The sequence below is a fragment of the Brachyistius frenatus genome, unplaced genomic scaffold (genome assembly GCF_029030835.1).
Source record: "Brachyistius frenatus isolate BFR_SWC_R1_liver_20210118 unplaced genomic scaffold, ASM2903083v1 Contig_57, whole genome shotgun sequence".
NCBI lineage: Eukaryota > Metazoa > Chordata > Actinopteri > Embiotocidae > Brachyistius > Brachyistius frenatus.
Window position 1 is genome coordinate 800,643 of NW_027210656.1, and position 25,595 is coordinate 826,237.

General features: G+C 42.6%; 3 protein-coding genes across 3 annotated transcripts; 2 read left to right on the forward strand and 1 right to left on the reverse strand.

The window, feature by feature from the left end:
- The first annotated feature begins 9,977 nt into the window (after window positions 1-9,977).
- Window positions 9,978-18,154, forward strand: hgd (homogentisate 1,2-dioxygenase). Its single transcript, XM_069705512.1, has 14 exons — window positions 9,978-10,107; window positions 11,369-11,440; window positions 11,894-11,982; window positions 12,072-12,177; window positions 13,257-13,316; window positions 13,411-13,502; window positions 13,619-13,653; window positions 13,778-13,857; window positions 14,274-14,373; window positions 14,940-15,064; window positions 16,809-16,913; window positions 17,042-17,168; window positions 17,608-17,789; window positions 17,910-18,154. Exons 1-14 carry the CDS (start codon window positions 10,093-10,095, stop codon window positions 18,051-18,053), a joined length of 1,332 nt encoding a protein of 443 aa, XP_069561613.1. The 5' UTR covers window positions 9,978-10,092; the 3' UTR covers window positions 18,054-18,154.
- A 548-nt stretch (window positions 18,155-18,702) lies between these two features.
- ndufb4 (NADH:ubiquinone oxidoreductase subunit B4) lies at window positions 18,703-20,646 on the reverse strand. The gene is made up of 3 exons (XM_069705514.1): window positions 20,470-20,646; window positions 19,893-20,036; window positions 18,703-18,847 (listed from the first exon to the last, which is right to left on the reverse strand). Exons 1-3 carry the CDS (start codon window positions 20,644-20,646, stop codon window positions 18,785-18,787), a joined length of 384 nt encoding a protein of 127 aa, XP_069561615.1. The 3' UTR covers window positions 18,703-18,784.
- Window positions 20,647-20,732: 86 nt separating this feature from the next.
- On the forward strand, window positions 20,733-21,623 carry LOC138624930 (sperm-associated antigen 16 protein-like). The gene has a single exon (XM_069705513.1). The coding sequence runs from the start codon at window positions 20,766-20,768 to the stop codon at window positions 21,609-21,611; it is 846 nt and encodes a 281-aa protein (XP_069561614.1). The 5' UTR covers window positions 20,733-20,765; the 3' UTR covers window positions 21,612-21,623.
- Window positions 21,624-25,595: the final 3,972 nt, after the last annotated feature.

Here is a 25,595-nt window from a genome sequence, read left to right on the forward strand (position 1 = left end):
AAAATTAACTATACAGCTATTGCTCACGAAGAACCAGCCACTCTTCATTTAAATGTATTTAGGACCATGTACAGGAAACATTTATCTCAAAAAGGGGATGAGATTATCGGTTTCCAGATTTAGCTACGAGCTAATTTCCATCTGCAGCCCCTATAGGTAGAAGCCATAGGGCGTTAAAGTTCATTTATACAACTTCCTCCTTTCTTATTTCAATATTTATATTTGATACAGAGGCCTATATTTAATATGTACAGTTATTATAAATCAATAATGAATAAGATAATAATAATAATAGTAATAATATTGTGATTAAACAGGGTTTAGGCCTGTGTTTTCTTCAATGATTTTCGGTATAGCTACATGTTGGTGAGCCTGCATCGTTCCTTTCTTCCGTTCAATATCTTTTTCAGGCCATAGCACACAAACACTGACTCCTCCTGCCAACGTGAAAAAAAAAAGAAGAAAGAAATCTGTCGCGGAGTTTTTGTTCAACCAGAGAGAGCGCCTGCAAGAGCCATGTCAGAGACTGAGTCACCTAGAAATACAAATATCAATACCGAGATCAGAATTTTGCCCAGGATTGTGTCATTTTGCATCATTTAAAAAAAAAAAAAAAAAAAAGAGTTGTGGTTTGACAGAAGTTTACGCATTAACACGGTTAATGGGCATTCTTCTATCTATCTATCTATCTATCTATCTATCTATCTATCTATCTATCTATCTATCTATCTATCTATCTATCTATCTATCTATCTATCTATCTATCTATCTATCTATCCATCTATCCATCTATCCATCTATCTATCTATCTATCCATCTATCCATCCATCTATCTATCCATCTATCCATCCATTTCTTGCTCTGTCTCTCCCTCCAATTGCCTGCTCTCTGCTGGAGTTGTGGATTGACTTAAAAAGTGAGGGTGGCGCGGCGGTGATGAGCCGCCGCACGGGGAGCCGGGGTAGCACGCAGGGACTCCGCTGTGGAGAGGGGGAGAGATGGAGAGATGGATCGAGAATGTAATTTTAAATGAAAGTCTATTTAACCCGCTGTGAATGGCATGACCCCTATCCTCGCCTCAGAGCCCATCACTGTTAAAAGGATCATTTTCAGAATTCAATCCAAAAACTTCAGCAAGCTGCAATTTACTCTCTCCCCTCTCCCTCTCTCTCCCTCTCCCTCTCCTCTTCCCCTCCAGTTATGTATCTGCCCAGCTAGAGCTTCGCAGCAAACGAAAAATAACAATAAAATATATGTCCAGAAAATTGCACAAGTTGTTCTGTGTTTTTTTTTTCTTTCGTCTTCGTCTTTTATCTATTTTTAAGCCACAGCTTTATTACCTCCTTTATGATTGGAACTGGAATAAGAGCGCAATTGATCTCTGGAAAGTTGAGTTAAGGTGCAGGTATTAGTGGAGGCAAACCAAGCTAACTCGGTTTTAATGTTGTTGGTTTTTTTTTCTTCATTTAAGAGCCTCCGTAAAAAGTTGAACAACTTTAAATTGTATCTGCAGACGTAAAGCATTTAAGTGGAAGAATGTGACATTTTCGATATTAACCTTCAGTGTTGCACATTTCCTCTAAGGCCTGGGAAGTTTCCGAAATCGCACTGTTGCCATCTGCGTTTATAAATTATGCAGTCCTCTAAACAGATGCACACTCTCACCTCACGGATGGTGTCACATTTAATCCACCCGCAACTTTTTGCGGTGTCACAAACTTCCGAGCTTGTGTATTTGCACGCAGATCAATGTAATGAGTGTAATAACAATATAAAATGTTATGCCTTTTTCCTGCGCGGTCACAAACAGACGTGCGTAATACAGACGGGTATTTAGAGTCGCTCTGTAATTTGGGGGCCACAATTTGATTCATTTATCCGCACACTGTTATTAACCCTGTGGAAAAAGAGATGTCAGCCGCCATTTCAGCCAGCAGGACATCCGCGCTTTGTTTAAATGCACTAATTACGCGCATACATTAGAGGGGGACGGAATAGCCTGAGCGCAATTTTCACATTTTCAATTTTCCGTCTGTTTGACGTGCAGGTGAAGAGATGGCGGAAAGAGGCCGCCTTCCGTTTCGGCACCAGCTCCCCACCGCCTCCCCTGTATTATCATAACATCCTAACTTGATCATATCCAGGGAAAACAACCGGTGGTGTGGGGATACTGTTGCTGTGCCGCTGTGTATTAAGGCCCCACAAGTCCGAAGGCCTTTCTGTTTATTTATTTTTGTTGTTGTTGTTGTTTTGAGTCATCCACCTTGGCCGTTTACTTCAAACACGTTCAGGTAAGTAGGAGGATTCGGAGCATTTATGAGGACATTTTAACAGCATGGTGATACCGGGTGTCTGTGCTCTATTTCAGCGCGTGTCTCTTCCTCTCCAGAGATGGCTATGGAAGTGATACTAATGAAGTCCGTCATTCAGGACCAGCAGGTTGTCCTTCGCCTTGCAGGTCATTCAATTGGCGCCATCTCCTGGACGGAATAACAAACTGCTCAAACAGGTAAGAGCCAGCTTTGAGCAAGTAAAGACGGAGAAATACTCAACAAGTACCGTTCCTGTTCACTTGTTCTACATCTATAACAGTCAGTGGGTCAACGCGCATTCCTGCCTTTTCCTCCTTTATCGCCACCGCAAACTGCCTCCTGCCTCTTGAACTACAGATGCTTCTTGTGGGAATAAAGTAACTTAATCAAAAGTGAAACCTCCATGAACCTATTGCAGGCAGGTGCCCTACAGCAGTGCATGCAGGAACTGGACTATTTAATCCTGTTTATGATCATTTTGCTATTTCCTCTCTGCAATCCAACAAGTTTATCCCTGTGCAACACGTGTAATACTGGTTTCTAACATGCACCAACTGGCCCCGGTGACGACGGCCCTCCATCCGTCCCTGCGCTCTGACATAATTGGACACTTGCTCTGCTTGAGAGGCCAAGAAGGAAAGGGGGAGAGAGGGAGCGAGTGTGTGTTGGGAGGGGAGGGAGGCTTTTAAGGCGCGCGTAAGCAAAGTTAATTAGCGGTTATTAACAGCCCGCATAATGAGAGCGAGAGGGAGTCAATTTAATGACTTTGTTAGCGCGAGTTCAGAGCGACAGGCGATGATCGAAACAACAAAGGCGAGCGCGCACGCAGCCATCATCCGTAATTTCCAGCGGTAATGCGGTCTGATCAGAAACAAAGGGTTCTAATTTCGTTCAACTGACTCGATAATTTGTCCTTATGTAAGGAAAATAATTAATGACTTAATGCTTCAACAGAAGTAGCTTTCTTTGGGAGGGGATTTCGGAGGCCTCGTTTGCTGAAGACGGTGGTAAGGAAATCAATTCGCAGCCCTATAATTATTTACATCATGATTCTGAAACGTGGACGTGTCCCTTTGCTCCCGGTTAGTGCGCAGACGAGTGAGAGTCTATTAGGGAAAGGAGAGAAGGAGATCCAAATTTTCTTCCCCCAAACAAATTATGTGTGGCAACAAATGAGCCACTTGTCATAATGTAGTATTATAGATCTTGCCATTATAACACAAAGAAAACCACACCGAATTTGAGAGAGTTTTAGGGCTGTTAACGCCGTATAAAAAGCAAAATCAAACCAAACAGTAAATGTAATATTTAAGGTTATTCCTCAATCAAGATTTTACGTTTTGGTGACAGATGATACATGATTATACTCTGGAGTTCAGCTGAATTGATGGCCAGGCTATTGTGACTACTGCGTTGCAAAATTATCTGAAGCTGGCGCGTCTTTACGCATGATTTCATCATTCTACAGATGGGTTGAGTCGGAGGAAAGAAGCGAGCGCTATTATCGATTGGTTGAATATGAGCCGCCTGCGGGCCACTCTCGGATTCATGGCAGGTGGACAGGTCACCCACACGAGAGCGCCCATTTCACGGCCCCCATTGTCTCTTCACTGATTACTGCTTTGATCACAGGAATCTAAGAGCTCGAGACTCTCGTAAACCTACTGCAGGGTCCAGGAGCTCGTGAGCTGAAGAGGTCATCATCATCATCATCATCATCATCATGGCCATCACCTTCGTCATCATCTGCCACATCATCACCATAACCATTGTCACCACCGTCATATTCATCATCGCTAGTTGACCATACAAACCTGGGGCGCTGTGTGTTTTCACAGCCGCGTTGCCCTTTTATTGATTGCGTGCCTTAATTTTAATTCGATTGCGCGAGTGTCAAAAATTCCGCAAGAATCATCCTAGTAATGAGATAATCAAAGTAATATATGCAAATCAGTTATGTTGCCAGCTTATCAAAACCGGAGTGCCCCCCCTTGAGTCTGAAGAAGTCCATTTATTCAGTTAGTGGCAATACCTTGCGCAAATGGCGCGATGCAAATGACAGTTGATTAGACTAAATTAAGAACCTTGTTTCTGCCTGACCTTGTCTGAGTTTTATGTAAATTCTTTTTTTCTTGCTTTAATGTGATAAAAATGCGTTTTACACCTTGGCCTTTGTAAATCTGAACAATATTTTCCATGACAGAAACAATGGTCAACCTCAAATAACTCAGTGGGCCGATCGCTTGGATGATGCTCTGACCGTCTCTTATTTGTCTGTCTGTTCGTCTGTCCGTCACAAATCTCGGTATATCTTGACCCGGTGCAACTCCCACAGTGACAGAAAGTGTGCATTATAACTTCCTTGCTGTGGGGGAGTGTGCCTTGAAGATAGACTAGGTGTGGGTGCCTCTGAGAGTGTGTCTTCATGTGTGTGCCTGTGTGTGTTTACACAATTATGTGTACTCATGTGTGTACCATAACATATTGTCTAAGGGGACAGAGAGAGTGCAGTTGAGACTTCCTCTCTGTGGGGTGTGTGGGGCCTGTAGATGGGAAAGGAATAAATCCAATATAGATTGCAGGGCTGCTGCTGCCTCCCGCTGGGGACCCTCAGACTTGCAGGCCAGGATCGAAGTGCTTTTCTCCACCTAAATTGGCCTGAGAGGCCGCAGGAGCAGCCAGGCTACACCCCCAACACTGGGACTGCCTACGACCTAATGATGGTGCTGGGGACAGACACCCGTATACACACGCGTACGCACTTGACAGAGATGTACGCACCTGTGCCTACACACCAAAACTCACACACAATCATTCCCAGATTGATATAACATCAGTCACACTCCTGCACCAGCCAAACACACACTTTGACAAGAAAACCACACAGATATAAACACACGCTTTCTCTGATGTTGAACACACTCATTCCTTGTCCAAAGACCATTCACCTCAAGTTTCCCTCTTCACATCTCCGGCCACCCCTCAAACCTACAAAGCTAAACTACAGATTTAGAGGAGGTATCCTCACTGCCTGTCCACACACTCCATAGGGAGGAGTGAATAGTATAACTGGCACCACACTAAGTGTCTGGACTGATACACACTCCTGTCCTTTGGTTCCCCTGCAAGGAAAACGCCACCAGCTCCCCAATGCCATTACGCTTCCTGCCAAACTTCCAGGCGCTGCCATTTTGGTTCTGCCCAGGGAGCTAATTCTATTTGTGATGAGGTGTCTGATGTGTTGCCGGGTCGGGTCCGGAGACTGTGTGACTGAATGTCCTATCGGTGGACATTTGGAGCTCAGTGTGCATCAGTACCTGCTGACAGGGCATTTTCTTTCAATGCCACTACATAGCTCATCTCTAGAGGGTGTGGTTTGCTGATATGAGTTTAAAAAAATAGAAACATGTCAGAACTCGTTGCTTTTTTTGTTTTTTATCTTTATCGTTTGCAAATTTTTTTGGTTTTAACAGCTTTTTTCTAAATTTCATAAATACAGTTGCAATACTGACTTTTTAAAAACATTTTCCAACAATTTTCTTCTCACGGTAAGAGAATGATAACCGGGGCTAATCTTACCGGCTACATTTTCATAGCTCTGTTGCTTAAACTGTCTCTGGCAAAGTGTGTGTCAGAGCTCACATATTATCAAATGACAGTGGATTTAAGAAGTTATAATGCTATACATTGTGCTTTGTATGGTACTGCAGAGCAGGCCTCTCTCATCAAGTATATCTGTGTTACACATGAACTCATCTCCTCCTTTGTTCATTCACACTTATCTTTGCTGTCATCTTGTTTCTTTTCTCCTTCTTTTTGTAATCTCTGCTGTTTTTGTCTTTGAATCTTCTCCCTTTCATCTCCATCACACCTCTGCTGTCTCTTCATGCTGCCACACCTATCCACCTATCCTATTTATCCTGTTGTACTTGTCTCTTTGCTACGATGCATTACTTCATGTTTTCCACATCATCCAAACTGCTTGTGGCCATTTCATGTATTTTTTAAGAAATGATTTGGCTGTGCAGAAACCAAACGTGTGTACAGTATAAGCTCTGCCTCCCATAATGCAGCACGTACACACGACAGTAGAGAAGACGACTACTAAATACCTTGAATGCAAAGACAAGCACATTCAGTACGTAAACACAGGCCAGAAACACATACACAACAAAATCCTTTTGACATCAATAATTGGTAAATCCTCTGATTAACTTGTAAGAATTGTCCTTAGAGTGCTTAAGTAATTGTGTTTGTGTGTGTCCTTTTTTTATTGCATGCACCCCCCTCTCTTTAAAGCACATCTTTATAACCAAGCAATTCCAAAGCAATTTTCTCTGTGGGAGGAGAGTGTAATTTTCTATTCTGTGACACTGTGATGTGTAAGAAACTGGGAGCCGGCGCTAAAAGGTGTCTGTAGTGTGTGTCTTGGTGTGGGTGTGAGCCGCTTTAATGGCCAACGCGGGGCGGGTGGCGACGGTGGTGAACGGGTGCATGTCAGGAAGGCCATCATTTAATGACTCCCAAATAGTGCCCTCCTCGTTAGAGCTATCGTCCTGGAAACACGAGGCTGTGAACCACGAGAGCGCCACACGCTGCAACAGTCTTTTATCTTCATATTAAACCATTTGCATAACATTACAGCGATAGATAAGATTCAGGAGATACTCAACCTACTCAGGGAGAGACAGAGAGAGAGTAGACACAGAGAGGGTATACTACATGTCCTTGCAAATCTAATCAGCGTTAAATGGAGCTGTCAAATGTGTGTGTGTGTGTATGTGCCTGTGAGTGTGTGAGGTACTGGATGTCAGGAGTTATTTAACATTAAACTGCAATAGTATGCAACAGGGCTGTAATTACAAAATACAAGAATCCAAGGTACTTCTTGTTAGATGTGACATCTAAATGCAGCAGTTATTTACCGGTGATACACAAGACGAGATGAGGCCAGATGCTAATATTGCAGATGTCATGTACACTTATATGTCCTTCACAAAGTTGAGTTTTTGTGTTTTTTCTTAATGTGTTGAACAAATTATTGAAGCAGCCGGTTAGAACACATAACATTACTGCCATTTTTTTTTTTTTAAATTACTAATGTGGTCTTCGATCATGTTGATGTGGGAATTTTGTGTGACAGCAGATGAACAAAAGACTCAATTTCATGTTTTATGGGCACATCTATCTGTACCGTAGAAAGCGGTGTGTTACTTTGCTTTGTGTCTGAAAGAGTGTGTGTGACAGCCGCTTTTCCCCTGCTCAAAGAATAATAAAGAGAAGAAGAAAGAATCTCATTACTGTGGAGAAACAAGAGCAGGAACAGTATGCAAGCACACGCTAATTAGTTGTTGCTACTTGCTACTGCCTGATTAATCTAATCAAAAGTACTGTTGATCTATATATATATATATATATACATATATATATATACAAAGGTTTTAACCTTCATTGTGTTGGTCATGTAAAAGGCCCCACACACTCATGGTAAACCCACACAGGTGTTATATATGTGTGTGGGCACCGACAGTGATGATTCCCACATTCTTCTAGCTTTGTTGAACCAATTTATGCCCTTATAATTCTTATTGTTGCGTAATCCCCAGCACAGATTCACTGTGAAAACACCTGTGTGAGGCATTTCAAGAATTAGTTCAACCTATAAGAGAAAATATGTTTTCTCAGATAGCCATGAGGATAATTTATGGATGTTTTGAGCAATCAGTGCATCTTTCTGTAAATGTCTACCACTACTTCAGTACGATCGATGCCTGTGATGCCCAAAGTATAAAAATTCCTCATCCTAAAGTGATTGCAGACAGCAGTCCACAGTAAGGTCTGGATTGTCCATAAATAGGATTCTCAAAAGGTACTGACATTGTCTATATATTTATGTTGCGTTGAGCAGCACTCACAAGAATTCTGATTATGTCCATTGTATTGGGGTAAAGCTAAACTTTGGGCATAAAACCAAAATAGTTTTCTCCACGATATGTTTGTTTTGTGTGCATTTTTTTTTGCATTGATCTTTAGTGGTAAGAAAAAGGCTTAGGGGGGGCCAAAGAGCTCAAACATTGTATGTATATGTGGCAGTGTGTGCACTACATGTGCTATGGGACGCTAAAGATGTCATCACTGCATGGAATAGGCTTGTAACTGTATGTGTGTGTTTGTGAGAGAAATTGCTTGTTTATGCATATGGGGATAGACTGTGCCAGGTGAGTGTACCATTTACCATCAAGCCATTGAATTCAGCAGGCATCTAATAACAAAGCATTTATGGCCCACTTACGCATGCATAGATATAACTGTCAGTAGGCAACAACAGTCTCCTCTCTCCCGTCTCCAGCTATTCCTTCTTCTCTTAAAACACACATGCACCATCCGGATTGAACTCAGATACTCTAAAATTCTATCATCAGACTCGGGGATGAAATTAAAATCGCTCATTTTCTTTCTCCATACAAGGAGCAGATCAATTTCCGGAGACTGGGACGTGATATTTCCCTGCCATTGGGCTTTCTCGTCTTTGGCACAGCACCCTGACTGCCTGTCAGCGGGAGGCCCGGGTCTGCCTGCACGCCTCGCCGGAGAACAGTTACTTCTGCCGCGGCGAGTTTATTTGCGCCTCGCTATGAGAATTGCCATCATTTACCCTTCCCCAACACCTCCCCAAAAAAGAGAAAAGAAATAGACAAGCGGGGGAAGCGAGGCAAGAATGAAAAAGGCGAAATTGATTCTTTTTGATACACAGGGGACATTAGGCACACCTCGTTTGACCACCTATTCCGAGAAATGAACTGAATAAATTTTGCGTGGAGTAATGTATAGGCCTTTTTCAAGGCCTTTTGCTGCTGTTCATTCTATATCGTGGAGGAGCTGCTCGCAAAAGAACGCACAGGTTATCCGAGTATAAGCTAATGCTGGTTTTAAGACAAGTAAATTAATTATGTAGCCGTACAGGGATGGTAACAAAACAAGTCCGTCTGTGTTGGACACAATCAAATAAAAAATAAAAAAACTGGTGGCACCTTTGCCTCCCATTGCATGCAAACATTTTACTTTGTCTTCAGAATAAGTAGGCTACTGATGTAAAATAAAGGTAGGACAGAGCCAAACTAAGAGCCTACGGACCCCTGGAACGGATGTTTGTTTTGCAGGACGTGAGGATGTGCATGACACCATTATTTGCACAAGCAGTGTGTATTAAGGTCACCACAATTTGACCGTGATGAAACTCCATTGATGGATTTATATTGCGTCTTTTATCATGTTAAATTTGGTGATTATTTTCCTTAACCTCCAGAATATGTCTGCTATATGAGTTTCTGACAAGTAGCAACCTTAGTTTTTGTTGTCTTCTAAAAACGTATGTCAGGATTGCAGTTGTCTCTGACCATAGAAATCCTGGACTGAGCTGTAACCCTTTCTTCGTTCATGATTACCTATATGAGCTTTAAAACATGTTCTTGTTTTTCTTGGCAGTGATACTGGTCCTTGTTTGCGCCCAGTTTGGCCATCCGACCCGACCTGACCCGACCCTCCCCCCCTTTGCATGATACTCGGCTGTTGCGTCACGGAGCCACAGTCAAGGCCTAATTGAAACCATATTGAGAAAGAGTATAAATCCAGCCCCCTTTTCCACTCAGTCCGCACAGTGCTGCACGCACGCGTCCTGAAGTGGATTTTGGTTGAAGGGTTTACATTCAGAGTAAAACAAGTTAATTTGTAACCTTTGACACATTCAGCAGCTGTGACAAAAGGTTGAACAGACAGCACAATGGCTGGACTTAAGGTAAGGCAGCATTTTATCAAAACTATAAGGCTACCGTTATAAATGTTTACTATTCAACATTTCTTACAAGCTGCGCCTGTGTCAGGCCTAAAAGTTTCAGAATCATCTAAGTTAGGGGCATTGTGCATGGAAGTACAAACACAATGTAGATCTGTAGGAAGATAAAGAAAAAGGGGAACATCGACTGTCGATGCACAGAAATGTGCACATTAAACCGCTCATGAGCTTTAACAGCAGCAGACCGGCTGACTGAAGGGAGGCGATCCCTCCAACCAATCAGAGCCTGGCATTCAGCAGCTGCCCAGATGTGGTCTGAGATGCCTCAACAGCTTCACTAAGTTTTTAGGTGAAAGTTTCATTTAAATGGAAAAAAACAAAAAAAAAAACCCGTGAACTTGACAACCTTTTTACCTTATAGTCTTTTAGAGAGTTGTGGCCACAAAATGTAGCATTTTTTGTGCATGTGTGTAGATTATTATAACATTTTTGTCGATGGAAACCGTCTAATTAGATGAAGCAGCATTGTCACGACGTCTCCTGAATAATATTCAATGTTAAAGGGGAATCGTCTCTGTGCATCTGCAGAAGTTTTCAATTAAATATTTTTTTTGAACGAGAGCGACTAAATTCCTTTTCGATCGCCATGTAAAAGTTGTTACTAAATGGTAGACTTTATGTTTTTGCTACTATCTCGAGATATATGTTTAAGTTGAATGAAATCCTACTTTACATAACATTTTTCTTTCATGGGGGACACACTGGAGCCTCCAAAGCGCGCTTTGCAGGCACGTGAACGCGCACATATGGAAACCATCCATGTCTGTGCTTTCCGCAGACCAACAATGACTCAGCAAGATGTGTTTACATTGTGCCAAGTTTATGTTTTTCGGTGGCAGGGAAGACGTGGTGTAGGATAGTAGAGTAACTGACATATTGATCAAAAATTAGAGCGGAGGGTGTGAGTGTAATTAGCCTGTTTCTGTAACAATACAATAACACAAAAATATTGGATGACTGCAAGGGGGGAAATTTGGCATAACTGCAGTTTGTTTTAGGATAGATCTAATGTGAATCAATATGACAACAATTAACAAAAAGACAAGGCTTAATGACAAGCCTTCAAATTTAATTATAACCAGCGTGAACACATTTATCCTGCATTACAATGAAGCTGCATGATGTATTTTTTTTATTTTTTTTTTATTTTTCACTTTAACTTTCCCTCACTTGAGTGAGTTAGATGTCTGTCTGTCTCTTTCAGTACATGAGTGGTTTCGGGAATGAGTTCTCCTCTGAAGACCCTCGTTGTCCTGGATCCTTACCTGAGGGACAGGTAGCACGCACACACACACACACACACACACACACACACACACACACACACACACACACACACACACACACACACACACACACACACACACACACACACACACACACACACACACACACAAAAATGCAAAATTTTCTATATAGTTGAACTGCACAAATAGTTAATATGGCACCACAGGAAAATAGGAGGTGTGACCCTTTACAGTTATAGTCAGCTCCAAAACCCGGACCGTGTATGTGACGGCAAAAGAAGTCAAACGTGAGATAAGGTCCACACAAATCTTAATCTTTATATCCTAAGTATGAATTCTTCATTAGTGAAACAAATGAAAACCATTTTAGGATTCATGTATCGTCGTTCCTAATTGAGCCTCAGACAGAACTTCCAGTCCCATGCTGATATATCACATGACACGCAACATTAACATTCTGGTAATGCATTATGTGTCTGCAGAACAATCCTCAGGTCTGCCCGTATGGCCTCTACGCTGAGCAGCTCTCCGGCTCGGCCTTCACCTGCCCGCGGCCAGCCAACAAGAGGAGGTCTACATCTCTGTTTGAGACCTGACAGCCCATATGGACCAATCTCAGCCCTATGAATGACTAACTGCTGTGTCCTCCTCTTTTTCCAGCTGGTTGTACCGCATTATTCCGTCTGTTAAACACAAGCCTTTCACCGCAGTGCCTTGTGGGAATTTAACAGAGAACTGGGATGAAGTGGAGCCGGATCCTAACCAGGTACATCACCAGTCCCGGCTCAGTTTAGATTTGCTTTAAGAAGGGAAAATGTGACTGAATAATAGTTTTTCATACAACTAAAAATATGCATTACTTGATAAGCAACAATAAAAGTTCAGAATAAACTTTTATAGTTATAGAGTTATAGTTTGATGCCCTCGTTTACTTGCCACCAGACCAAAGGCAGCTATAATGTATGGATTTGATCCAGATGAGATCCAGATGGTTTTGTCTTTTGCAGGGCCAAAATCATGCGATTTTATGTTCTTGAGTTTGATCCTCCTCTTTCATCACGATAAGAATGGCTCTCCAGTCCTTCTCTGCATTGTGAGAACTCTGCATCACATGTCGAAATTGATGCCCACTCTCATGTCTGTATATGAAGCTGAAGCCAGCAGCTGGTTAGCTTAGCAGTTTAGCAGTTTAGCACTTAGACTGAAATCAGAGGAAAACAGCAAGAGGTTCAAAAGGGGGAGAAAAAAAAATCCACCTACCAGCAGCTCCAAAGCTCACAAAAGCACTTATGTGTTGTTTATTTTGTACAAAAATTAATGTAAATTACAGAGTGATGAGGTAACTGTTCTCTTTTGTTTCCAGTCTTAATACTAAACTGAGCCGCTGGCTGCTGGTTGTAGCTTCATGTAGTATACAGACATGGAAGTGCTGTCAGTCTTCTCGTATATAAAAGCCTATGTGAGAAAGCATTTTTCAAACTACTCCAGTCAGCTGATCTGCTTCATCAGGATGGGGTCAGTCTCAATAGATCTGATTAACAAGTGCTGGCAACATAAGAGCACACAACTGTGATCACATTTTCATTTCAGTGTTGCAAATGTGTGATTGATGCATATACATGCATGACATCATTAACTGAGGCCTGCCTTCATAACCAGTTAAAAAAAGCAATCGCAAATCTCTAATGTGAAATAATCCAAAATAGGCTAATGTGAGATCTAATTGTTCAGTAAAAAGTTAACGAAGGAAATGTTTTGCCTCTAATTTTTCCCTGCACCAATGAGTACCTTTAAATTCTCAGAATTTACAGAATGAATCGATTCTGACTGAAGTTTCTTTCACAGCTGCGATGGCTGCCTTTCACCATCCCCAAATCTACAGAGAAGAAAGTGGACTTTGTGGCTGTAAGTCTGTTTTTTTTTTTCTTTATTTGTAGTGGTTTTTAATTCAAAGTTTCTCCGTTAATTGGTCTGAATTGTGTCCTTCTTTATGTTTTAGGGTCTTCACACAGTCTGCGGTGCTGGAGACGCGAAATCGCGCAACGGCATCGGCATCCACGTGTACACCTGCAACACCTCCATGGCTGACAGGTGAGGGCATATTTGCGTGCAAATGTGTCTCATTGTGTAACAAATAGATGTATTTTCATGAATCAAAAATATAAAGTCCTTGTTTGCACTTTGGCAGTGATTCCTTCTCGTTCCAGGTGCTTCAACAACTCAGACGGAGACTTTCTGATTGGTGAGGAAAAGGGCTGTTGATGTTTTCACTGTCATCTATCACAAGAGCAATGATAGCTCAATCCTCGGTCTTGTCTTCTCCCTCAAATTTTCTTTTCTCTTTCTTTGTCTGTTTGTGTCCCTAGTCCCCCAGCGGGGTGAGATCTTGATCACCACAGAGTTTGGGAAGATGATGGTCGAACCGAGCGAGATCTGTGTCATCCAGGTGGGCTGTGTGTTTTTCATCTCTCCAGACTTCACAAATATCTACCATTGTGTGTGTGTGTGTGTGTGTGTGTGTGTGTGTGTGTGTGTGTGTGTGTGTGTGTGTGTGTGTGTGTGTGTGTGTGTGTGTGTGTGTGTGTGTGTGTGTGTCTGCCCGCCTCCCCCCACTCAGCATATTTAGAAAGACATTGTTTGGTACTTTTCAAAAGTGACCTTCAAAAATAAATAACAGTGGAAAGAGGTTTTAAGCTACAGAAAGCCGGACCACCAGCATTGCGATCGCAACACGTGTGTTTTTCCAAACACATTAGTCCAAGAACCCCTACGTCCCACCAGCATTCATACAGCCCACATTTTATACATAACAGCACTACATTTCCTCTCATTGCCATTTTCCACTTCTTTTTTTTTCTCCAGCAAGGGATGCGCTTCAGTGTGGATGTGTTCGGAGAAACCAGAGGCTACATACTCGAGGTGTATGGAGCCCACTTCGAACTCCCTGACCTGGGGCCTATAGGTTTGTGTTTGTATGTGTTTGTGAGTGTTATTATATATATATCTATATATATATAGATATATATACATATATATATATATGTTCCAGAATACGTACTCAACCTTCCTCAAAATCTGTACAATTTTAAGCCGTGCTAGCCGTGCAGCTAAGTTGGTCTGCTGCTCAGTCAGTCGCACCGAAACGCCGGCTCAGACGGAAATATCTGTGCAGACATTCGCGGTCCCAAGAGGACGGAGCCTGCCGACTTTGGTGATCCCCTGACTTTTCCGCTAGCGCCACCATGAGGTTGACATCAGCGGTTTTGGTGGAAATGTCTTACAGTTGGATGGATGGCGTGAAATTTGGTGCGCACATTCATGACCCCCTCAGGAGGTGTTTTAATGACTTTAGTGATTGGTGTAAATTTTCCTTTAGTGCCACCATAAGGTCACAATTGCAATTTGTCCAAAGCTTTGGTTCAAGAGGACGTTGAACCAATACGTTAAACTTGTAGGTTGAATTTTTTTAATTTTTTTAATAAATCTTGTCTGCTTTTTGTCAGTTGATCATGTTCATGTGTTTTGCAGGCGCCAACGGTCTGGCAAACCCAAGAGATTTCCTGTGTCCGGTTGCCTTGTATGAGGATCGCCAAGTGTCCACTGGTTACACCGTCATCAACAAGTACCAGGGAAAACTCTTCGCCTGCAAACAGGTGCTTATTGTGGCGTCCAAGTTTGTGTGTGACCCTGTTCTCGTCTGACAGGGACACACACGTGTGGCATACTTGCCCTATTACCCCATTTAGGTTTCTGTCTGCTTCAGTAAACGCCATCGAACTGCCACAGTGACTAACAGGAAACTGCCCAAGTGAAGCATATGATCCATTAGGTGCTCCTGCCGACTGAATTGCCATCCCTGATGATTTAATATCGAAGCCTTAGCTGTTATCCATTCAGCAGGTTTCCGCTTCGACTCCCTTATGAGTCTTAATCACTCATAATTAGTTAAAGCATTCTGGCGCTACAGACAGTGTACCTGCGAAGCTTTGCTTTGTAGGAAAAACCTTTTTTCCAAGTTAAGCATTAATTTCACCATATTTCACTCGGTGAATGATCCTCCCCCTCCTGAAATGTCCCGTTGGGTGCATAATTGGATCGACACATAATGTCTGACAGGAGTTTTTTTTTTTTTTACTGAGACTGGGAGGAGGTGGGATGGGAGGTTTGTCAGGGGCTGGGGTTGGGGGGTTGTAACCGTGGAAACCATGTCAACCCACACTGTTATTATTCATCGAAGGAAGTACACAAGGGCAAGATACTATCTTTTCTGAAGCAAAACAAACCTTTTTCCATCTTCCTCGCTGCCTCTGCTTCAGTATCCGCCCCTGGTTTTGTGCCGGGGGTCAGAGATGAGCCTCTTTTCCTGGTATCCACCCTTCTCGGAACCCGGAGAGTGAGGCTACGGGGGTAAGAAAAAAAAGATGGGGAGCGCGGGCCTCATCTCAGGGAAGATGCTGCTGCTCCTGTTTGGTCCTGCTGTTTTGTTCCCCTGCAGAGTGCTGAAATTGCTCAAATTAACTTATTATTTGCTTGACTGGGCCAATATGTTTGTGTTTTGAGTGCATGTGTGTGCAAGAGCTTTCTTCACCCCCCCCACTTTTTTTCTTTCCCCCCCCCTTTATTTTAATCGAATGTAGTGAAGTTATCACAGATGAATGTCCAAGAAATTACCTGCACTGTGTTTCCCAATGGCCTTTTTGTACGCCAACTGCTGTCAATTGATCGTGTTAAGTTGTTTTCGGTGTTTATTTGCTATGCAATGTGTGTGAATTTACTTATGCACAAGTGTTTGTATGCATATATAGCGTGAGTGTGTATTGCCTGCTCATGTGTGGAAATGAACCTCAGCATGTGTGTAAGGAGCACAGAGGTCAGTATGAAGGCAGCTTGTGTTGTAATGAACTATATTGATTTTAGAGCTGCTGTTGAATGTCTTTTTTGCAGTGACATTATCAGAACAGAGAAACTATATAAAATTGCTGTGGTTTTAACAATCAAGATAAAGAAATATCTCTGCACCCACTGTTACTGGTGCTCCCCCCTCCCCACTCCCCCACTCCATAACTGTGCCGCTGTGAACGTCAAAATGCTCAAAAGTTTGGGAAAGTTTGATTGTGAAGCCAATTACCCCATAATACCTGGAGCCTCGTATCACAAAGAACAGGGGGAATGAAAGAGAAGAAAGAATGAAAGAAGCACACCCTCTTTCACAATCAACCCTTTTCATTATGACCTGTTATTTTTTTCTCTTTATGTCAAGAAGTACTCTGGGAATTTAAGATTACAAAGACATTATTCATTGTTCCTTTTCCCTGTGAAAAGCTCAATTTAAAGTCTTTTGTGTTTGTTGCTTGGGTAGACTCCTCTTATTTGTTTTGTTCTGTGCTTTGCACGTAGGATTTCTCTCCGTTCAATGTGGTCGCCTGGCACGGAAACTACACACCGTACAAATACAACCTGAAGAACTTCATGGTTATCAACTGTGTGGCCTTTGACCATGCGGTGAGTGTGACCTTCATGGACCCACTCACAGTACTTTTTTTTAAAATATACATGGAGTGTACTTTATTCATTTCACTGTACTGACCCCCTTAAAAAGATAGCCTGTACCATTTATGATATTTCCACAGGATCCATCTATTTTCACTGTGCTGACTGCCAAATCCACAAAACCAGGTGTTGCCATTGCTGACTTTGTCATCTTCCCCCCACGATGGGGTGTGGCTGACCACACCTTCCGCCCACCTTACTATCACCGTAAGACCGCAACAACACACACAGGCCTTGTTTCAACACTTCACATTTTGTAGGGCAGGAGATAAGAGTAAAAACAATGAATTTTAAGGGCTACCTTGTTAGGACAGCTGAATTTGAATGCTATTTTGAATGGAAAGGTCAAAATTCTGCCTGGTGAGGGTAATTTTATTCTACAATGGACTGAACAACAAGCCAGCGAGAAACTAACACGTCCATTTATCCAGTCAGCGTCGAGACCGTAGATGAGAACAATCATCTGCTGTAGGATTCATTTGAACGGAGACCCCACCACTGTACCTTTTGTCTATTTCCATCACGGATCTATATGGCCATCTAGTGGAAATCAGTGTTCAGGCTCACTCTTTCTGCAGCAAACTGTGCAGTCAGTATTGTGCAGTATAGTGTATAGTGTAACAGCGCCTCCTGCTTGTCATTTCAGGTAACTGCATGAGTGAATTTATGGGTCTGATTCAAGGCCATTATGAGGCTAAAGAGGAGGGTTTCCAGCCAGGAGGGGCCAGCCTCCACAGCATAATGACCCCGCATGGCCCGGACGCTGAATGCTTCGAGAAGAACAGCACTGCTGAGCTCAAACCTGAGAGGGTGGCAGAGGGAACCATGGTAAAAACAATATACATATATATGAAGTTTAACCACAGACAATTGATTGGACTACTAGAAATTGGATTTTGCAACAACAGCATCGGGGATTATGTGTTCCATGTCCTCTGCTTCCTCCAGGCCTTCATGTTTGAGTCCTCCTTCAGCATGGCAGTAACCAAATGGGGTCTACAAACATGCCAGAAGCTCGACAAGAGCTACTACCAGTGTTGGGAACCTCTCTGCAGTCACTTTAAACCCAACTGGAAGCCCAGCAAACAGTAGAGAAACAGAGATTTAGAAGAAATTTGGACCAAATTACCAAAACAGATGGTATGTGAAAATATAAACCCAAATTTCACTTTATTAAAAGTAACCAACAACAATCCCATTTGTTGCGCTTGGCTTTCTTTGTATTATTTCATTAGACAACAAGTTATAGAAGGAATAAAGTAATTTCCTCCTCACAGACAACAAAGATTGGAGTTGCACAATAAAAGGAAATTGCTGTGACAGTGTTTTCTTTTTAAGACATAATCCAATCTACCAAATACAAATGCAAATTCATGAGCAATAAAAGGTAACCTTTCTTCCTCTCTACTTTTGCCACTGTTGTACTAAATCTGCTATTATTCCATAATATTGGCACGTGACCACAGTGGTTGTTTAGCAAAATTTAGTCTCGCTTTAAGGGCACCACAGGGATCACTGATTGCTATCACAACAGCATCTCTTTTACTCTTCCTGCACATATTTAATTTGCGGCCAGATATTTTAACCGCTGGTCCACTCTTTGCCTCAATATCTTCTGGTTAACATGCAGCTCTAGTGCTGGTGTGTGCCGTGTCCCTCTGTAAGCATGAATACCGTGCTTAAATTTATTGTGCGTTTTCCCACCGTTCACAATTTCTCTTGAGAAATCAAAGCCCCAGGATTGTGTTTGACAATATAATTTTATTCGGTTATTAATAATTACACACATGGGACATAAAAGGAGGGTCTTTCTACATCGGAGCTCATGATGACAAACTGAACTTGCGCTCAAGGGTCCCCGCCTTAATCATCGCTTCTTTCCTATCCTGTAAAACAGATGACACAGATGACAGGTTAGAACAGTTTCCATAGCAACAAAGTCATACCACCCTCACCCTCTTCACCTTCCGGACATTTTCGCGACTGAATGTTTTACGAGCGTTTTATGATTTTTTTTTTGTTTTTTTTTTTGTAGTTTTATTCCCTCCCAGCAGAGAGGGGGAGACGAACATGATAGCCCAGCAGTGTGACAATTGCACCAAATTCTAGCTGAAATTCCAATTGGCCGAGATTTAGAGGGTGAATCTCCATGACAATGGGGAGGGAAATGAAAGCGGGCAGCATTTCAATTGAAGCATTCATTTCTAGTGCGAATGGAACTGTGACAAACAAAACAAACAAAAAAATCAGGTCAACTTTGCACCTACATGGGAACGACGAGTCCCAATCGTCAACTAAATAGCTTTTCAGATGGCTATGATGGCATTCATGACCAAATCACATTTGAGCAAAACTAGGCAAAAAATATTCATGTAAACGGTATTCTCAGTGTATTACATTATCTAAAGAATGATCACTGCTGCATATGGTAAAATAACCATGTGTTTTCGTGCCAATACCGAGTTCCTGCATTATTCATTGATATTTTGACCAACAGTTTGGTACATAGTTTTGCCAATATAACAGCAGCCATAGAGGCCAGCAGTAGGGTTGGGAAACAATGTTCAGGCACCTGCAGCACAACGGCAGTCAGCAACAATAAGGGAGCGTACTGTATATTATTCTTGTCTTTGCTCTTTATTAATTTTTTTTTAAATTTTATTCACTTTATTAATCCCTGAGGGGAAATTTCTTCTTCTTATATCAGCCTGCAGAAGGTCAGAGTGGCCCAATCTCCGCATAAACAATTCTTGAAATAATATTTGTGTCCATGCTGAATACATTTGAATGCGTGTGCCACTATATCTGTAAAACACTGATTTAGTTACAAAAAAAACCCCCAAAAACATGTTGTAGTTCCTGAACTTGCAGCCACAGCGGAGCCCTATGAAGTGATCCATGACCTATCGGAGAAGACTGTCGTCCCCGTACCCTGTCGGTCTTGAAGACGTAGTAGAGGACAAAGAGAGGCACAACTCCAAACGCTGCACCCAACAGAGACGTCTTGAATGTGGGTCTGAAGTGTGGGTAGGGGTTGGTTCGTGCGTACACCAACCGTGTCAGAGCAGGGTCTTCCTGTTAAAACACAAGCATCCAATGACATTTCAGTTATCACCGCGTGTAAACTGAATCAAGATCTCAAAACAATTATTACAAGAGTATAAAAAAAACAAAACCAAAAAATTAAAAAAAAAAAACTTGGGATCCATGTTGAGCAAGACAAATTGATAAAAAGTCTTTTTTTTTTTTTTTATCATAACTTACCTTCTATATTGAACACAGCCTATACTTTAAAACCTCTATGCGCATGCGTAGAACACTTTCTCACAGGAGACATTTGGACTCGTCGTATAAAATACTAAATACTCGCGTAATAACCTCGGATGTACGCGTCACCTCCATCATAGACTACTAAATATAAATACTGTTCAGACCTATTCGACTTGTGTGTAGCCGAGCCCGAGCCCTCTTCAAGGGCGACGCTGCCAGCTAGCGGACGGGCACTTACAATGAGCTCGTTTCTGTGCGGGTTATTGAGCTGCAGCTGGTACTGCCTCTTCAGGTTCGCTCGTAGCGCACCCCTGGCTTCTTCGGCGCGCCTCTGCTCCGGCGAGAGGTTGAAATATTCATTTGGGTCCAGTGTTTTTGGCCGAGTGGCCAAGGGCGCCTCTCGGTAGTCCGCCATGATTGTTTGATGACGGTGCGAGGCAAACGAGAATTCCTTTTTAAATCTCGCGTGAGCCGTCCGCGTCGTTGCCCCTAGCAACGTCAAAGCTTTCCGCCGCAGCGTTTCGTTTTGAAACGATGAACGCTGCTCGCAAAAGTCGAGAAAAAGAGGAGGAGGACGACGACGACGACGTCCCGGCTGACAGCGAGGATGACTTTAAATATGAAAAAGTTTCCCTGGAGGATGAATGGAGTCTAACAGAGGGGGAGGAAGACCTGGAAGCGACGGTGAAAGCCATCCAAGACCGGGCGAAGGGCGGCGCTTTACAAAGGCCCAAGCCGACCTCCGGCACTCATCAACCGACTGCGGCGGAGTTTTTACGCAACTTTCTCTTCCAAATGAACATGACGGAAACACTTGGTTGTTTTCAGACCGAGTGGGCCGAGATGACGCAGACAGGCCCGGTGGACGCGGAGCTGGTCGGTTTGGTGCCAGATGTCTACACCGAAAACCAGCAACTGGACAGTGAGCTGAAAAACGCTCTTCGGGAGCGGGAGGAGTTCAAACAAATAGCCTCTCTGGCAGCGGAGACACTGGTGAAGGTCCAGAGAGCCAGAGACGTCCCCCGACTGCAGCACAAGCGCCTCGTCCAGGAGAAAAACAGGCTCATCGAGGAGATGAGGAAGCTCAAAGTTCAGTGCAACAACTACGGCCCTGCTGTGAAGCGGATGAATGAAAAATACCAAGCGGCTTTAAAGCAGGTCCTGCTGGCGGCTGCGGAGAGGGACAAAGCTTTAGGACAGGTGGACGGTCAGTCGGCTCCGCGTCCCGTCCCCTCCCGCGGAGGCGAAGAGGTGAACCGCACAGGTGCGTCAAGCGCCAGAGAGTCATCCCATCCGGTGACCCGGCCGAGACCTCCGGCATCTCCGCGTCGCCACGGGTCACAGTCCAGGGGGCAGGCAGTGAAAGCACATGCTCCATGAAATAAAGATCACTCCCTGTAACTCTCCTCGTGAATGGTTTTCTTCTTGGTAACGCACACTTATGAGGCACTATAACACGCACTTTCCAAAAACTTTGAATGATATATATATATATATATATATATATATATATTATTCACATAGATTGAGCGCAGATTTTACAAACCCAAATTGCTGCATCATAACATGAAATATAAAATCATCCTTTTTGTCATATCCATATTTTAAATGTTATTGTTTGTCATTGTGCTGCTTAATTTCGTTGGTTTAGAAAAAAAAAAAAAAAAAAGTATAGTTTTGGAAGTACCTAAGGAAGATGTGATCGCCATCTGTGCTGAAGGCAATTTTTTTTTTTTTTTTTTTTTTTTTTTGCAAAGTCCTTGTGATTCCTTTTGACCTTCAAGTTGTTCAGCTGACTCTAAAACGTGTCATCTTACCTCGATCCGTTTGGCACAAATAAGAATATGTGGATCGTGTGTACTTTGTAGACGTGAGACTTCTGGATGCAGAATGGACAAGAGTTATATCTGGTGAAGTTTTATGCACTTGAAATTCACTCGTAAGGCTTTTTAGTTTTCTCTGATCCAGTCAAGAAGAAAAAGTGCACTGGTGAGTTTAATTTCAGTCACGTTGCGAGACAGAGTATACCACAATATACCCACAAGAGGGCATTCTCCAGCAAGCTGTGGTTACACGAGCACACGTCGACGACAACAGAGCTGCGGTCTCAGAGAAGAAGAGTTAAGAGGCAACAGGAAAAGAGGAATTTGCTGAATAGCATTCGGAGGTGAAGCAGTAAAGCACCAGAGTCATGCCAGCTTGTAAAAGTATTTATTTTTCCACTGATGTCCACAGCAGTGGTACCAGTAGGAGTGGAAATAGACCACTAAATAGGCTGAGAAATTACACTAAATGCGTTATGCCTTTATAATGTGTGCATGATGTCTTTAGGGTTAATATTTTCCACTGGGAAGTCAGAACCTGACTTTCTGGTATTTGCACAAGTTATAGGAATATTACTTTCTTATATTCGCGCTTAAAATCTGTCTGGGGTCCATTTCTTCTCCCAGGATGATGGAATTTAGGTACAGCGGACCTGTTGTGTATCTTGTCAGTGACGAGTCTGTGGTATAACGATTGAATTATGAAGTACATACAGTATAACAATACACACCGTTCTCTCTAATCTTGAACTTCAGACTTGAGTAGTGGAGTGGTACAGAGATGCTGAGAGAGCTCTTTGATCCGGAGAGGAACCGGCGTAGCTACAGTACCCGTGACCAAATGATTTATTGTCCTCTCAGGACCTCTAAAGCACCACCCGCTCTGCAGTTCTGAAACATCCATTTAGGAGTTTAAAATTCAGTGAGACCACACTCTGGTTCAGAAAGAGACTTATCCTCACATGAAATATTAATATGTTTCTGCCCCAGCTGGCACCCGTAACCCTCGTAGACTTGGGAGTTGAACTTTGGGAAGTTTTCAAGGGGTTTGTGTGTTTGTTTTTTTTGTGTTGTATACTGTCAGCTTCCACACTTTTCACGTCTATTCCACAGAGGACACTTGGTATTTTATTCTACATCACTGATGCTGACTGACATTTATTTTTGACAAAATCTTTGACAGATACCGGAAAGATGAGGATGTGATATGGATACAGAGGCAGGTACAGACTGAGAGATAAAGAAATGAAAAGGCAGAGATGTTATCGACAGTCTGTGCAACCTTGCAAGACTTAATCATTCCCAGTACTCAGGAGTTATTTTGTGCCGCTTTAGACTTTCTAAAAGGACTTCTATGTGCGAGACTGCCTTGGAAAGTGGAAGAAGGTTTCTTTTCCGACCGCAAGCTAAAATGACTTTTCTCCTTATTCTTCACCGAAGGCCCCTGAATTGGTTTGTAGACTTGGAGACAATGACCTAATGCTCTTTGGTGCTTATTCATAATATTTCCTGGCCCAGATAGTCCATTACTCTGGTGCCCTTGAGGAATGTAACTGAGGAATGTAATGTTCCTTTCCGCCCTTGTTTTCATCTACAAGACATAATTATGCGGCTTTAAAACCTTTTGTAATTTTCAACAAATGGGTTCAAAGCTAATGAAGTGGCGGCTGCAGGCAGGAGTCAAGTGATGCGTTAGGTCCCGCCTCCCAGTTCTTTGCCCGTCCATCCCTCCTTGCTCTTCACGTTTGTGTTGACACACTTTTCTTTCATATCCTTTCGAAGAAGTTTTTGACCTTGTGGCTCCATCGAAAATGCCTCAAGCTGATTGGAATTCCTCCCCTGCTTGCCCAACTCCCCGTGCTGTCCTCTCAGCTCCCCGTGCTGTCCTCTCAGCTCCCCGTGCTGTCCTCTCAGCTCCCCGTGCTGTCCTCTCAGCTCCTCTCTCCACTGACAGCCCTGTCCACTTCACAGCCTGCAGCAACCTTTGTGTCAAACTAAAGACAATGAGAGAAAACTCATGTTCCAGCACACTTGGCTCAGGCTGAACCAAACCTGCCTCACATCCCTTCGCCTCTAAATCTGCCTTTTAATCCTGTGCCCTGTTTGTGCAACTGAATTACACCAGGCTTTGAATTGTGATTGATTCAGCAATTTTGCTTGAGCCTTGTTATCAGCCATGTTAAAGGATGTTTTGGCTCCTTAATCGCCAATATATTTTTCAGAAATGTTCCTCTCTCAATTCCTCGTCAGTTCTCTCTGCCATCCTATTTTAATCTATACCTATGAAATTGATTTGCGCTGTCTGCGAGTATTCCCTCCTTAATAAATCAGCTTTCCATGGATCTATATGGTGGGCAGCAGGTCAAACTCAGCAATATTTTCTGCTTTAATGTACTACGCAGGGCAGAGATTGGCTCATGGCAGTGACTCAGCAGGCATCCATCATCTTCAAGGAGAGCTACGCAGATGAATTGCCTGGAGACGGAGTTGACAAAATCCTGCATTTTTCTTTCAGCTCTGCTCATTTCAGCACCCGGGTTTTAAGTCTGTTATCAAAATGTCTGTGGCAGTGTTCCCTCCAAGCCGAGAGGCACTTATTGCCAGTGAATTGCTAATGTTGAAAGATGTGAGGACACGTGCCAAGACTGTAGTATCGAGTTTGTGGCCACAGGCACGAAAAAAAAAAAAAAAAAAAAAACCTTGTTGAACCGACTTCAGGTTTAGATGAACTTTAGATGAACCAACAAATGCACACCGCTTTTCTCCCGACATTTTAGGGTGATGGGTAATTTTTAATAATCAGCCAGGCCTTTGTTACCAGTAACACTGGTACATTACTAATAATTTTTTTTTAATTATTATTATTTTTTTAATACATAACTTTATTAAAATAACTGACGGTTTGGGGTAAATGTGCTCACGTCTGTAAGGTCGATGTCAAGCTGGAGTCACCAGCACCTCTGAGGCTAAATAATAGTCCTATCTTATGTGTTATTTGTTTAATGTGGACAAAATGGAAGTGCAGATGTTATTTCTTGGCCGAATCTCTGCCGGTTGCCTAGCAACCTCGCATCAAACGACTATCGCTACTAGGCAACCGGCAGAGGCTCTAGTTTCCTCCTTTAAGCTAAGCTACGCTAATTGCTTCCGGGTTTCGCTTTCATATTTAGCATGCAAACATGTTGTCAAATTTCTTATCTTATCCTCGGCAAAAAAAACAAAACAAAAAAAACAACTAAAAAGGTTCTTTAAACCAACAATGCTGAAATTTGACGATGATGAACTTGTATAAATGATTAGCATCATCATACTGCTAATGTGTAGCCTATTGCAGCTAAATTAGGTCTTTTTCATGACTTTTTAATTTAAGTTTTAACGTCAACATCAACTGTGACTTGAAAGTTATATTGATATAATATTTCAGGCAGTGTCAGAGATTTAGCGTTTAGTGTTAGATGTTTTTTGTTTGTTTTTTTTAGGTTTTAGTGACAAAGTGGGGTGAAGGTGGCAGACTGCCTCTGGATGTGAAGATGAAGGCTTT